This window comes from Oryzias melastigma, linkage group LG11 (assembly GCF_002922805.2).
Source record: "Oryzias melastigma strain HK-1 linkage group LG11, ASM292280v2, whole genome shotgun sequence".
Classification (NCBI taxonomy): Eukaryota; Metazoa; Chordata; class Actinopteri; order Beloniformes; family Adrianichthyidae; genus Oryzias; species Oryzias melastigma.
The window spans coordinates 24,012,218-24,027,200 of NC_050522.1; the positions used below are offsets into that span (position 1 = coordinate 24,012,218).

Below are 14,983 nucleotides of genomic sequence, written 5' to 3' on the forward strand. Positions count from 1 at the left end.
GTTTGCATGAGATGAAATTAGATTATTTGGTTTACTACTGATCTTTACAATCCAATCTAATCCCATCCAACTTTATTTAACAATCATTGGGAGACAAACTGGTTCATGAAGAATGAATAAATACATATAAATAAGTAAAAAACACTGAATTAATTACAATAATTCATCATTTTATATTTATATTATGCTAAATATTTTTCAGTTTAATTGACCAAAGTGTTCCTGTTTTCTGTAACTCCCTTCTTCTTGTGACCTCTGACCTCTGGTTGCTAGCGGTAACCCACTGTTGCCGTTGTACCGCGAGGATGCTGTGCGCCTGCTGCGCGGCTCCAAGCTCAGCAGAACGTACTCTGATGTTTGTCAGTACAGCAGTCTGGACAGGTAACAGAAGGGTAACACACCTGACCTGGGTCACCTGGACAAGAGCCAATCAGCATGCAGCCTCATTTTATTTAATAAAACTGACCTTTTGTCACATTAAGAGTCAGAAATAAAGGAAAGTTGTAACCAACACAACAAAGTAAAGGTAAATTTCACATTAAGTAAGTGTTGGTCTGATTTAAAAAACTACAAACTTGGGGCCCAACAGAGATAGGGAGGTTCAAATCAACAGTTGGGTCAATGGGACCCTAAAACCTTCCTAGTTGACAGGTTGGTGATTTAAATCACCAATCTGCTCTGTCAAATGTTCTGAAAAACGTGAATTTAGGTGGCATATTGGGATATATGACCATAGTCTTAGTTATGGGACTTAAACAAACAGCAAACGACTGCATGGTTGGTGTGAAACCAGGACCTAGGTCAGGCAGGATGCCCCTAGAATGGTTGTAGATTTGAAGGGTGGAGCAGATAAACAAGCTTAGTGGTGTTTTGAAAACATTTTTATGTTGAACAGTCAGTATTTAAGTATGATTACTGGAGGTTGCTTCATTGACTGTATATATGAGAACTAAACTGAGTGACCCCTCCCCCTGGCTTTGCAAACAGGAAGTGACTCCAAGAAACCAAAATCCCATAGACTTCTATAGAGAAATAAACAGCTATTACTCAGACATTCTATCGGTCAGAATAACCATTCTTACTCTTGTTAATCTGAGTTATTAAAAACTAACCAATCAGATGCCTCATTAAAATGAGTGGAGCCAGCTGGTGTTTAGTGAAACTTAACTAAGCAGAAAACAAATCGACTTCTGTTGAGTTTTATTCAAGAGTAAAATCTTCTCAGCATCTCAAAAACAGTCGAATCCTAAGATCAATTTTCTGTTACCCAACAGTTTTTACAGACAGGTGGACGTGACTCTCCAACACATTCTCACTCCCAAATCGGCACATATAGAGGGACGTATAGTACGGGCCCCTCTTCTCTGATGTTATGGGTGTCCCTAACTCTTTTTTTTGATGTGTTGGCTCTTCCAATTAAATCACAGGTCCCCAACCTTGAACCGGTACCGGTCCGAGGGCTGCTTGGTGCTGGTCCAGAGATGGGAAAGAATTGTATATGCTAATCAGGGCCCTCCAACCCCCTGGACGCAGACCGAGACCCTAACTCAATACTCTAACCCTACCCGCATCAGGGTCCATTAGGGAATAAAATTGAGAAGTTGGGCCTCTGGACCCATTATCTCAATTTTGTTTGTTTTTTTCACCCCTTTAATGGTTTTTCTGATACATTTTTGTATCAGTGCTCTCTAGCACCTTCCTGAAAAAACTGACAAACTTGCAATTCTCAAAAAAATCCAGAGGGGGCCAGAATCTCAACTTTTACATTGGCCAGGACCCATCATCTCATCAAAACTGGCCCCTACATCCGACGTTCAAGATTGACAGATTTTTCTTGATAATTCTTTCTTTGCTAGTTATTCGAGTTGTAACATCTCAATAAAAGTAGTTGGAGCCTGCTTCCAAAACATTTGATTGACAGATTTTGTGTAGCCTGCTTTCAAGGGGCAGGAGTTCTGACTTTCCTCACCTCTGACTTGGACTGACTTGAACCAATCACAGTATACTGACAATATTTGGCTCCAACATGGTGGCGACCATTTCGCAAAAAAATGATGACTGAATTCACTTACTTTGCTTGTAGCTGGATTTTCTATGGGTGATGTCACTCAATCGGTCCAGTTCTAATATACAGTCAATGGGTAGTTTATACCTTAGTTAGATTACTGCTATAAGCTTTAGTTGAACTCCTCAGTGTTGTAGTGTTTGTAGTTTTACAGAATTCCGTTTGTGCGCTTTTAGCAGGTTGTACTAACATAATAGCGTAGATTATAGAGCTGGTTGTATCACCTGTGTCTCTGTGTATTCAGGAGATCATTAAGGAGAATGTCTGTCGGCAACTCTCTGGATTCCTATGACAGGTACTGCAGCAGGAGGCTGGTTCATGTCATGAATCAGGAAGATCACGAGATCACAGGTCTCCATCTTTTTTGTTTGTTTCTCTTGTGTAAGATACAATGGTGTGCACAACAAATGGACAAACCAAACTGTAAATGGACACTTTGAGGACTACAGGTGAGGCTCAAGGAGTCATGGGAAATGCAGTAACGTAGAACCAGAGAATCATTTTTTGCACTTTTCTGTTCTTCAGTCAAGACGTCATCCCTGATTTTCCCTATGAGCCTGATGCTTATGATGAAGAGCTGCTGAGGTAAACTTCAGGCAGACCGCTGTGGTTGTAGAAGATGAGAGCTGTCGGTTATAGAGATGTAGATCTAGAGCAGGGGTGTCAAAGTCAATCGCACAGGGGGCCAAAATCCAAAACACACTTTAGATCGCAGGCCGAAAAGGATAAGCATTTATTGAACACTCTAAAACTACATTTTTAAAAGTTTAAAAATGTAACTTTTTAACATAATTATGAACTAAATTTATAGTATTACCTAAAATAATGCTAGTGTGAATGCTATAAGATGAATGTGGGCACTGAAGATGCTCTTGCTGATAGCTGAACATGCTGAAGTTGATAGCTCAAAACACTGAAGCTAATAGCCAGCTAAAATAATAGCTAAATGCAAAATTAGCTTAAAAAGTGTAGGTTTGCCAAAAAAGCTGGCATGTAGCTGAAATATTAGCTTAACTCCAAAATAGCCTAAAAAACTGAATTAGCCAAAACAGCTAGCATGTAGCTGAAATATTAGCTAAACCCTAAAATAGGCTTAAAAACGGAAAAAGCATAAATTAGCCAAAATAGATAGTATGTAGCTGAAATATTACCTAAACTCCGAAATAGCCTAAAAAAACGGAATAAAGCCTAAATTAGCCAAACTAGCTAGCATTTAGCTGAAATAATAGCTAAACTCCAAACACCCTTAAAAACAAAAAAAGCGCAAATTACCCAAAATAGCTAGCATGTGGCTGAAATAGCCAAATAGCCTATAAAAATCTTAGTAAATGCTGAAATAGTCCAGAAAGCTAAAAAAATGTAAATTTTTAAAAATGTAACGCCTTAACTTTTTAACATAATTATGAATAATAAAAAGGCAGGAATATTATTTCCGAATAAATCAAGTTGAAACCTTTACTAGCTTACTATATTTTTCTCTCCATAAAAATATATTTTGTCAAAATTATACAAGTTAGAAACAAGTGCAAGGTAACATCGGACCATTAATAACAATAAAATATAATTATCTGGAGGACCGGATCCGGCCCCCGGGCCTTGACTTTGACACGTGATCTAGAGGATGTAGAAGGTTTTACTCATTCTTATGGAGGTTTATTTGCGTAGAGGTTAGAGGTTTCACGGTGATTCTTTCCTTTTGTTCCTTATCAGATGATGAAGGCTCTTGGTGCTTCAGTGCCTTATCCCTCTGATTTACAGATTCCCAAAGACAACCAGCTCACCTGGACAGTCAACTGACCTCTCCCACAGGTGTAGGGGGCTGTCATGTGACGTTTTTTTCCCACAATGACATGCAGGTACAGTCGAGGGATGGATCGGAGAGATTACTACACTCGCTCACGCTCTGCCGACCAGAGAGCGATGGCCGACCGACCCATCTACTCGCGCTCGCACTCCACCGACCGAGCGGGGTCTTCGCAGCTGTCTGCCCAACGTTCTGGGCGCTCCGCACCGCCATCGCCTGCCCTGATCAGGTGACGGGCTGGAGGGCGATCAGAAACATCTCCTTTCTTTACAGTTCTGTTTTTTGGTTTTCAATAAAAGAATTGTCTTTATTTACCACTAACTTTTTTTTATCCATCAGAATCCCATCACTAACACTCTAACCATCTACCTTTTCTTTTTGCATGAACGTCATTCCTGATGTTCTCCAGCATGTTTGTTTACCTTGGTGTTTATTTGCAGGATTTGTTGCATGACCTCCTGCCTTATTTCGTTTTGTAGCCAAAGAAACATTGGAATACCTTGACCATTTCCACTCTCATCACTCACATCAGACATTACCGTCTTTTTTGGACATTGTTAATTGGGATGTTGGTTTTTCGTCCCAACAGGGCAAATGCTCGAGGTGGATCCACCCTCACCAGTCCAACAGGAACGCCGATCTGTGGCCGAAGAGGACGCCAACTTCCTGTTGTCCCGCCAAAAGGAGCAGCAGACAGAAGTATGTTTGCAGGAAAGGTTATTGACATCTGTTTCGTGCCCTGAAGGCTGCAATTCAAAAATTGGGCAAACAAATTTTAAAGAGTTCCGTTTTTGCGAGCCTTGACTTTGAAGAATCTTTTTTTTTCACTGAGATCTGGCTTTTTTCGTCCTACGAGTATCTGGTGGAACCATAAAGGTGAAAGCCTAACACTGACTTCCTTCTTTCAGATGGGGAACCCTCTGACTTTGTTCAAACAGGTACATCTTGTTAGCATCATGTTTGCTAGCGAAGAGCCAGAAAGGTTGTGCTTTTGATTCAAGAAAAGCATGTGTGCACTAGAAGTAGAATAACAGATGTGTTTTCTAATACTACTACTTGAATACTCCTCAATCCAGCTGCTTTGAAACGTTTAAATCCATAAATCGTTTCCTTCCAGGAGACTTTGTCATCACTTTGCTATAAACTCCAGTAAAGCAGCTTGTTGATTTGTAGGAGTTACAGTACAGCAGTAGTTGTAGTGTCTGTTGAAACCTCTGAAACTTGCTGACACTAAACCGTTTTTAGTTTATCTAGTGTTTGGCTCTTATGGTTTTGAACGAACGCTAAAATGTCCCGCGGTAGCTGTATGTGTGGACATTCATTCTTTCTCCATTTTCATTCATGCCTCTCATCTTTCTGTTTGTTTTTTTATGCGAAACATTTTGCTTTCCATCAGTTTCGGCTATGCCAGCCACAGGAGCACCTCCCCCTTCTGTAGCTCCTCCCCCTCATCAAGCCCCGCCCCCTATCCACAGACAGGCCTCTCTCCCTGTTAGTCATCAGCCTCCTATGATACGCATCCAGGGGCCTCCCCTTCTATCTGCCCTGACACACCCCCCTCCTGCATCTGTGCCTACACCTGCACTGTCAGCTACGCCTGCACCCACCCCCACATGTGTGCCTCGACCTGCACCCTCAATCCCACCTGTTAATGCACATGCTGCACCTAAACATGCACCTGCACCGACACTTGTAAATGGACCTGCACATGCACCAGCACCTGCACCTCCTCATGCACCTGGACCTCCACATGCACCTGGACCCCCACATGCACCTGGACCCCCACATGCACCTGCACCTGTAAATGTTACAACACCAGCACCTCCACATGCACCTGCACCTCATACACCTGCACCAGCACCTGTAAATGCTCCAACTCCAGCACCCCCACATGCACCTGGCCCAGCATCTGTTAATGCACCAACACCTGCACCAACACCTGCACCAACACCTGCACCAACACATGCAAATGTAGCCACACCAACACCTTCGCGTGCACCTGCACCTCCACCTGCCCCAGTACCTACAAATGCACCAACGCCTACCTCCACACCTGTACGTCCATCCATCGCTGCCCCGACCTTGGCTCCTGTAGTTTCGCCCGCTCCATCTCCCGTCCCCGCTCCATCTCAGACGCCAGTGTCCACCGTTCATACTCAACCAACCCCCACACCTGCCCCAACACCTGTCGCAATACCCTCAGCTGACCCTTCACCAGCCCCTTCACCGGCCCCGCCCCCACAGACTCCAGGTGTGTACTTCACAGTATAACATTTGTGGATAGTCTGCACAGCTGTTTTTGTCGCTTCTTTAGAGCCTCTTATGCTATCTTAAGATGGTTCTAGTGTAGTTTGTAGTGGTTTGTTGAGGAAATATTGGAACATTTTATGGTTATTGTTATCATGCAAGGGAAGAACTTTGGATCATTGTGTTAGACCAGGGGTCCCCAAACTGTGTCCTGCAGGCCAAATCCGGCCCACCTCCACATTTGGCCCGGCTCCCCAAACACTATCAGAGACGCAGGATTTTTTTTCCCCCTCAATCTGGCTTTGAGACTGTTTGCCAACACTGCTAGCAAAATAGGGTTTTGCTAATATTGTTTTCTGTTATCAAAACACTGTTAGCAGCAATTGTAGACAGAACTGCTAAAAGAAAACACTGTTAGCATCAATCACAGACAGAACTGCTAACAGAAAACACAGTTAGCATCAATCACAGACAGAACTGCTAACAGAAAACACTGTTAGCATCAGTCGTAGACAGAACTGCTAGCAGAAAACACTGTTAGCATCAATTGTAGACAGAACTGCTAACAGAAAACAGTTTTAGCATCAGTCATAGACAGAACTTCTAACAGAAAACAGTTTTAGCATCAGTCATAGACAGAACTTCTAACAGAAAACAGTGTTAGCATCAATCGTAGACAGAACTGCTAACAGAAAACACTGTTAGCCTCCCTGTCATAGGAGGATTAGTTCAAAAACTGGATTACAGGGAAAAACTGTGTGTGTGTGTCAGGCATTAGTCATCATAAATATCATCGATTCATTTGTCTGTATTTCCCTGTCTTTCACATCATATCACTCCTGCACATATCAGATCCTGAAAGACGCTCAGCAACACCTGGAGGTACCAGAAAAGGCAAGTCCAGTTTTAGGTTGTAGCGTCCCGGTGATCCTCTCAGGTGTCTAGGTGTTGTAGATCCTGAAGTCAGAGGTGTGTGTCCTCAGCAGAGTGGAACCTTCTTGCTAGTCTGACTTGTCACTTGTCCCTGTTTGCACGGTGTAGAGGTCACATGGGAGGACCAGCAGAAGAAAGCAGCTAATGGTACGCATCGTGTCGTTTTCATGTCGAGGAGACGTGAGACTTTTTGATCTGCGTTTAGTTCACCTGGTACTTGTAGTAATCCACTCTGTAGTATATCATTGATTGTAGGATTATCCAGTGTTCTGTAGTTGTAAGTAGTGTTTAAAATATTAGAACTTCTCAAAATATTCCTATGTAGTCATTTTTAGTGGATTCTAGTAGATTTAGAAAAATACTTTATTAAAAAATGATGTATTTTCAAAGTGTTCCAGGTGTCTTTTAATTATGATTATGTGGTTTACAGAAAAATTAAAAAGAAAAAACTCATTTTTTAGAACGTAGTTTCTGTAGAGCTGCAGTAATTCAATAGGAATTCACCTCTGAGTTGTGGGCGAGACTGTTAATGAGGAGTAACCCCGCCCCCCTTCCCTTCACCATTGATGATAGCTTGGAGCAGATAGTTTGTGGCTCCCCCAGCGTTTTTTCTACGTCACAATTTGAACTTTTTTAAGTGGTACCCAGAAATTAATTTTAAGCTTAATTTTCCTTAATTACCCACTCTAAAAAAAATAGGTTTTTGTGTACATTTTCTTGTAACATTTTTCTCTTAATCTTACAGAATTTAAGATTAAAACTGACATTTTTTTAATTCAAATTATGACGGATCAGTACTCCAAAATAATTTGGGACAGATGAACGAATCTGATTCTAACAAAAAATAATCCACATTTTAGACTTTTTTGTTTTTTGTTAATTATGATAACAAGGTTTTGTCTCAATTTCATTTAATACATTTCCCAATTTTGTTAACCAAATACTATATCATAAAGCTAAATTTAACAATAAAGCTCCCATTTTTTTGAATTTATTGGCCCAAATCAGATTTTACAAGTATAAACAAAAAAGCAATTTAAACATCTCATCTTTCTCAGCTTTATAATTTAATATAATTTTATTTTTATGTACAGTTTAGAGTTCTTTGTTGTTTACAAGCTAGCAGGAAAGAGTGTAAACAAAGGGCTGATGGGAAAATACTTCGGCACCAACAATCTCTCCCACAAACCAGAATTACTAATGAACTCCTGCCGCTCTGCAGAAACTATGTTCTAGAAAATAACACAAGTTTATAGATTTTGGCTTAAAACGACCACTAGGAACACTTTTACAACTCATCTTGAAACTATATATATTTTTTTGTTATTTTATGATGTTAAAGAAAATAGTTTATTTTCAGTGTTTAGACCTAAAACTTGGGGCTTCTGCACATTTGTAGCTACTGGACTTGAGAGCTTTGGAGTGATTCTTGTGCCACCATATTGCAAGCAAAAGTCACAATTTTCTAAATTGCAAACAAAGTGTTAAGAAAAAAAAATATCATAATTTGCAAATAAAAATATTTTATATTTGCTTTCAAAAACATTTTTTTTTGCTTTCAAAAGATATGCAGCACAGACGTTTTTAGATGCGTAGTGCCTCATCTCGTTTTTGCTTTATCTTTGATTTTGTGTTAAAAAAGAATTTTCTCAGCCTTAACGTTTGTGCCACCCCAAACAGCCTGCTGATTGGTTCAAATTCTATCCAATCAGGTGTCTCGGCCTTGAATTGCCGTGCTTTGGGACCGAGGCAGATTTTTGACTTTTTATCGCCGCTGTTAGATTGGAGTTCTGCCGTCTTTAACCATTCTGGCCCGTTTCTCTTTGAACAGAACTCGGAAGGAGAAATAAAACTCAAACGTACAACAGGGTTCTCGATTTATTCATGTTCGAGTAGCGACCAGCGGAAAAAAACGTCGCCTCCGTCCAGCTGGACCTTACATTACGATACGATTATGATTTATTTGCAAACCCAAAAATATTTTTATTTGCAAATTAGGAATTTGCATTCTTAACACTTTACATTTTGTTCGCAATTTAGAAAATTTTGATCTCAAATCTGTTACTTTTGCTTGCAAATATAGTGGCACAAAAGTCCCTCCATAGAGAGCAGCTTAATTCAATAGATATAATCTGTGGTTAATCGTAACTTTTTGACTGACCTCTTGTTGGGTTGACTTCTCTTCCTTTCATCCTTGGTTGACATTTGAAGGAGAAGTGTTACCGGCGAGCAGAGAAGGTAGAGACGAGCTTTCTTCCTCCTTTTGACTTTTCTTTGGTAGCAACTGAAAACTTGGTCTGAATCATCACAATCTGTGGAGTTTCTTGTGTCAGAACAAATATCTCTTGCTTTGCACGTAAACTATTTTCATTGAAACAGACTTTAAATCGTTATAATTAAGTGGAGATAAATGCAGGTTTGGAAAAATTAAGAAGATTGAAGATGTTGGTGAAAGGATGTTGAGGTTTGAGATAGTAGGAGGAAGAGTTCATGGATGTAATGAGGGTGGCTGGTGTGAGTAAAGAAGATTTAAAGGAGGTTAGATGGAGGTGAATGATTGACTGTGGCGCCCCCTAAAGGGAGCAGCTGAAAAAACCAAGAAAATATTGGTTATTATTGTGATTTAAGATCAATTTGTGAATACAATCATGCAATAATGCTATTTTTTTAATTAAAAATAGTAATTATAAAACACTTTTTAATTTTTTTTACTGTTGAACAAAAAAATCATATATATTTTTCACAACTGTTGTATCACTGATTCAAATACGTTTCTTCTCCTTCAAAGTGTATTTTATTTTGAAAAGATTGAAGCTGATTCTGACTGCATTGACTAAAATCATGTGATCTGGCAACTTGTTGTTCTAATCTTCCGTCTTTGTGTCTCTGCAGGTGTGATGAAAGACCCCACAAAGGTAAAGAAACGTCACACTTTACTAGTTTGGACCATCACACACCTGCTCACCCACTCACCTGTGCTTCACTCCCTCCAGTTGAGAGACAGCCTCTCCTTTAAGTCGTCCGACAGCGACGTCAGCGACGTCTCCGCCATGTCCAACGCTTCGGACACCAGATCTGCCCTCAAGTTGAGGTGAGGAGTCCACTTCAGTCCGACCAGAATGAATGTTCATCCCATAAAGAGCAACGTTTATGTTCTACCTCAGCGTTTTTCAATCAATGTGAGAGATGGTCAGGTGTGCTGTGAGATAATGTTCAGTTTCACCTGTCTTAAAAACATTTAGCGTTACCAGAATATCAGCTCTGTTCATCTGAACAGGACCACACGAAGTTGTTAGTAAACATGAAAGATCATAAAGTACCTTTTTATCTCTGTTGATTCCTATTTACTATCCCTAAAGGGACATCAAGGTAAAAATTAAAAATTGAAGTAAAAAAGATTATTTTTTTTATTTTTATCACCAGTTAACTAGATTTTTTTTTTAAAAAAAAAACATAATAACAGGTGGTCGCCAGATAGTAACTGGTGCAGACCGGATAGTAACTTTTTCTTACCAGATAGTAACTGGTGCTCACCAGATAGTAACTGGTGCTCACAGATAGTAACTGGTGCACACCAGATAATAATTGGTGCTCACCAGATAGTAACTGGTGCTCACCAGATAATAACTGGTTCTTACCAGATAGTAACTGGTTCTCACCAGATAATAACTGGTTCTCACCAGATAGTAACTGGTGCTCACCAGATAGTAACTGGTGCTTACCAGATAGTAACTGGTGCTCACCAGATAATAACTGGTGCTCACCAGATAGTAACTGGTGCTCACCAGATAATAACTGGTGCTTACCAGATAATAACTGGTTCTCACCAGATAATAACTGATACTCACCAGATAATAACTGATACTCACCAGATATTAACTGGTTCTTACCAGATAGTAACTGGTGCTCACCAGATAGTAACTGATGCTCACCAGATAGTAACTGATGCTCACCAGATAGTAACTGATGCTCACCAGATAGTAACTGGTTCTTACCAGATAGTAACTGGTGCTCACCGGATAGTAACTGCTGCTCGTCGGATAGTAACTGCTGCTCACCAGATAGTAACTGCTGCTCACCAGATAGTAACTGGTGCTCACCAGATAGTAACTGGTGCTCACCAGATCTACAAACCAGAGTTTCCTTTTTTTTTTTTTTTTACATATCAAATTTAAATGTATTTGTCACATGCATATACATACACAGTATAATATGCAGTGAATGTATTGCATGACTGTCTGACAGTATGATAAAGATAAAAGTTAGATGACAGTAATTTACAATAAATTCAACCAGTCCAGCTGCTTAGGGTCACAAAATTTTCTTGATGCTGGTGTGATTTTTATAAAGAAAAAAGTTAAATTTGTCTCCAAAAAAGGTTGAAAAACGCTGATCTACTTCACTTTCTGCATGACTCATCCGCTGCTCCTTCACGTTTTTATTTCCGTGTTCATTTGCATGCTTCCATCTCGCTTCTTTTCACTTTTGCACGATGGTTTTCTGTCATGTCTTGCATGTTTCTGTTTGCACGCTGCTTCTTCTCCATCTGGCTGAGACAGTCAGGTGGAATCTGTGGAGGTCCAGTCAGCAGCAGAGGTGGTGGCAGGAGCAGAGGGAGCACAGGAGGTGGTGGTGGGGGAGGCGGAGGGAAAAGCTCCTCTGCAGAAGAGCGAGTCAGTGGAGGAAGGACAGGAGGAGGAGGCGGAGCCTGCAAAGTAAGACACTGTAGTCCTACTGAAGCCAGCGGTGTTCTGATACGGCAGGGGTGTCAAACTCAATCGCACAGGGGGTTCAAAATCCAAAGCACAGCTTAGGTAAAAGAAATTGATAGCTGAAAATGCTGATGCTGAAAAAGCTGAAGCTGATAGCCAGCTAAAATGTTAGCTAGATGCCAAAGTAGCCTAAACAACTAAGAAAAAAAACTTAGGTTAGCCAAAACAGCTAGCATGTAGCTGAAAAAAATACTAAACCTCAAAAACCTAAAAAAAAACTGAAAAACGTCTAAATTAGCTAAAACAGCTAGCATGTAAATATTAGTCTAAGTCCAAAACAGCCTAAAAAACTAAAAGAAAAAAAAAGCCTAAGGTGGCTAAAACAGTTATTATGTAGCTGAAATATTGGCTAAACTCCAAACTTAAAAAGCCTAAATTAGCCAAAACAGCTAGCATGTAGCTGAAGTATTAGCTAAACTTCAAAACAGCCTAAAAAATGGAAAACAGCCTAAATTAGCCAAAACAGCTAGCGTGTAAATATTAGCAAAACTCCAAAACAGCCTAAAAAAACTGAAAAAAGTTAAAATTGGTCAAAACAGCTAGCATGTAGCTCCAAAAATATTTGTAAATATCAAAATAGTCCAAAAAGCTAGCGGAATGCCGATTTTTAAAACTTGAAAACCGTAACTTTTTAACATAATAATAAAAAGGCAGGACTATTATTCCAGAATAAATCCACTTAAACCTTAAATAACTTTCAATATTTTACCCTCCATAAAAATATATTTCGTCAAAATCATCCAAGTTACAAATAAGAGCAAGATAACATCAGACCATTAATAACAATACAATAAAATGATCTGGAGGGACGGATAGAATTACCTGGAGGGCCGGATCCGGCCCCCGGGCCCTGACTGTGACACATGTCTGATATGGTGATGATGGACCTCCTTTGTTCCCCTATTTGTTTGTTTGTTTGTTGATTTTTCCATTTTCACAAAGCTGGTTACATTTTTTCTTACATGCGTCACCATGACAACGATGATGTAGCTCCACCTCCAATCAACCTAATGTTTGAAAAAAAAAAAAAAAACTTTAATTTGTGATTTATCTCTTAAATATCTCATACTACATTTCGCTAAATGAAATGTTAATATTCTTAGTCGCCATCAAACAAAAGTTTTGTCACGGTTCAACTTGGTTAATTGTGTGGCACGTTTCTAGTTTAATCCTCCTCCATGACAGGCCTGCCTCGACTCCTGGAGCTCCCCTCGCCAAGTCCTCGAGTGTTGGCGGTGAGATTTGCTCGCTCGGGAGAAACGACGACGATGACGACGACAAAAAGCGGCGATCGAGCTTCGGAGCGAGGATGATGGGAATGGTGGGACTGGGAAAAAAGAGCCAGAGCGCCTCTCAGCTGAATCCAGAAGGTCAGGCGGTTTTTACAAAATCTCCGCTGTATTAGTATTATATACTATGCTAGACTTTGTGGTATTGATCGTAGTAACACTTTAGATACTTTGCCACTGAAGGCCTTGTCGCTAATAATTTTTCTGATCTACCAAGATGTAATGTATGAATCCCTGGCTCAAGCTGAGCGACACAATATGACATACGATATGGCTATTTTAGGGAATGTGGGCGTAGGTAACAAAAAACCTGCGTTGCTAAGGAAATTCCCAAATTTACTTTTGCTGATTCTTCAAAAAATTACACCGACTTGTTCATCACCCCCAGGCGACCAAAAAATAAAATGGTTGCTATGGAGATTAAATCAACAGAAGAGCCGCCATTTTTGAAAATGTTTTTATTTTAAGGAAGCATACTGATGGGGAGGGGGAGGGGCGTGCAGCAGTCTGTAAGGCTGGGTCAGGGCGGGGGTGGGTAGCACCTGCAGACCATACGGCGCTGCTCATACCTTTGTTTTTACTCATTACTGCCTTTTAAATTAAAAAAAGATAACACTGATGAGGGTTTAAATGTTGTTCTCCGAGCAGAAGAGGAGAAGAAGAAGAAAGTGATCAGACTTCCTGTCCAGAGAAGTGTGGAAACAGGGTTGGCCGTCGAGTTTAAATCTCGATTCACCCGACAACCGAGTCGAGATCCTGATGCTGAAGACCCAAAACCTGGAGCGTAGGCATTCAGATTTTATTTTTATCTCCTCTATTTATCTCTTTATCATTATTTTCATATTTATTTTTTTTCTCTGTTACATTCTTGTTCCTGAACCTTCCTCAGTCTCATTTTTCCCGGAGTGAAGTTGGCGTCAGACAAACAGTTCACTGGCTTTCTGGAGGGATTAGGCCCCGCCCAGCTGGCTGGACGGCAGACTCTCGCTACACCCCCCATGGGTAAGAAAATATGTTTGTGCAGGAGCATTAAGTCAGTCTTTATTCAGATCCTTGTTTTATTTTTTCCCTTATTTTAACGCTTTTTTCATTCATTCAGGTTTTAAGCATTCTATTTTTAGGTGTTAAAAGTTAGATTTTCCTACCTGTAGTTCTGGTTTTTGTAGCTTTAATCATATTTTAATTTTGATTGCATATTTATGCACATTAAAAATGTTTAGCTGTGTTTTGCTTTCTTTCAAGCATTTTTTAAATTCTATTTTAGATTGTTTTCCATCCAATTTCGCATTCCCAAAAGGGCCAGCATTTAATCTTTCTTTGTAAAAAATATGATTAAAAATGGTCTTTATCCAGAAAAATTTAAGCAAAAACTTGGGATTTTCTTTTATGGAGTGTAAATATTTCAGAAATCACTCATTTGAAATGTGTTTTTAGTACGAGGGAACTCAAAAGTTCTTGTTTGATGTTTCTTTTTAATGTAAAATCTTGTTAATTTACGACACTGTAAGACCAGAAACTGTCATATCCAAAAAGATTTATGAATTTCTCTCCGTTGACCAGGGGACATCCAGATTGGGATGGTCTACAGGAAGGAGCGTCTGGATGTGGAGGTGATTCGTGCCCGGGGGCTTGTGGGTAAACAAGGCAACAAAAACACTCCAGGTAAAAAAAAAAAAAAACAAAAAAAACATTTTTTAACTAGAGCTGTATGGAAAAAAATCTACTCTATGAAAAATGTCAATATTTTATTTGGCAGTGTTGATTTCAAATGCTTTTTTAGGCTAATTTAGAGTTTAGCTTCTCTTTTCCCAACATGCTTTTTTGGCTAATTTGCTTTTTACTTATTTTTATTTAGAGTTTAGCTTCAATTTTG

The 14,983-nt window shown here is 39.8% G+C and overlaps 1 protein-coding gene across 1 annotated transcript in view; it reads left to right on the forward strand.

The window, feature by feature from the left end:
- The window catches only part of LOC112162588 (regulating synaptic membrane exocytosis protein 2), a 44,401-nt gene that overhangs the window by 26,966 nt on the left and 2,452 nt on the right, over positions 1-14,983 (forward strand). The window contains exons 22-37 of the mRNA XM_036214325.1: positions 274-381; positions 2,310-2,360; positions 2,452-2,514; positions 2,591-2,650; positions 3,922-4,098; positions 4,459-4,568; positions 4,778-4,807; positions 5,266-6,120; positions 6,969-7,010; positions 9,942-9,964; positions 10,043-10,140; positions 11,609-11,764; positions 13,007-13,191; positions 13,759-13,894; positions 14,000-14,112; positions 14,671-14,772. Of these exons, the coding sequence (XP_036070218.1) occupies positions 274-381; positions 2,310-2,360; positions 2,452-2,514; positions 2,591-2,650; positions 3,922-4,098; positions 4,459-4,568; positions 4,778-4,807; positions 5,266-6,120; positions 6,969-7,010; positions 9,942-9,964; positions 10,043-10,140; positions 11,609-11,764; positions 13,007-13,191; positions 13,759-13,894; positions 14,000-14,112; positions 14,671-14,772 (2,309 nt within the window). The remainder of the gene's footprint in view (positions 1-273; positions 382-2,309; positions 2,361-2,451; positions 2,515-2,590; positions 2,651-3,921; positions 4,099-4,458; positions 4,569-4,777; positions 4,808-5,265; positions 6,121-6,968; positions 7,011-9,941; positions 9,965-10,042; positions 10,141-11,608; positions 11,765-13,006; positions 13,192-13,758; positions 13,895-13,999; positions 14,113-14,670; positions 14,773-14,983) is intronic.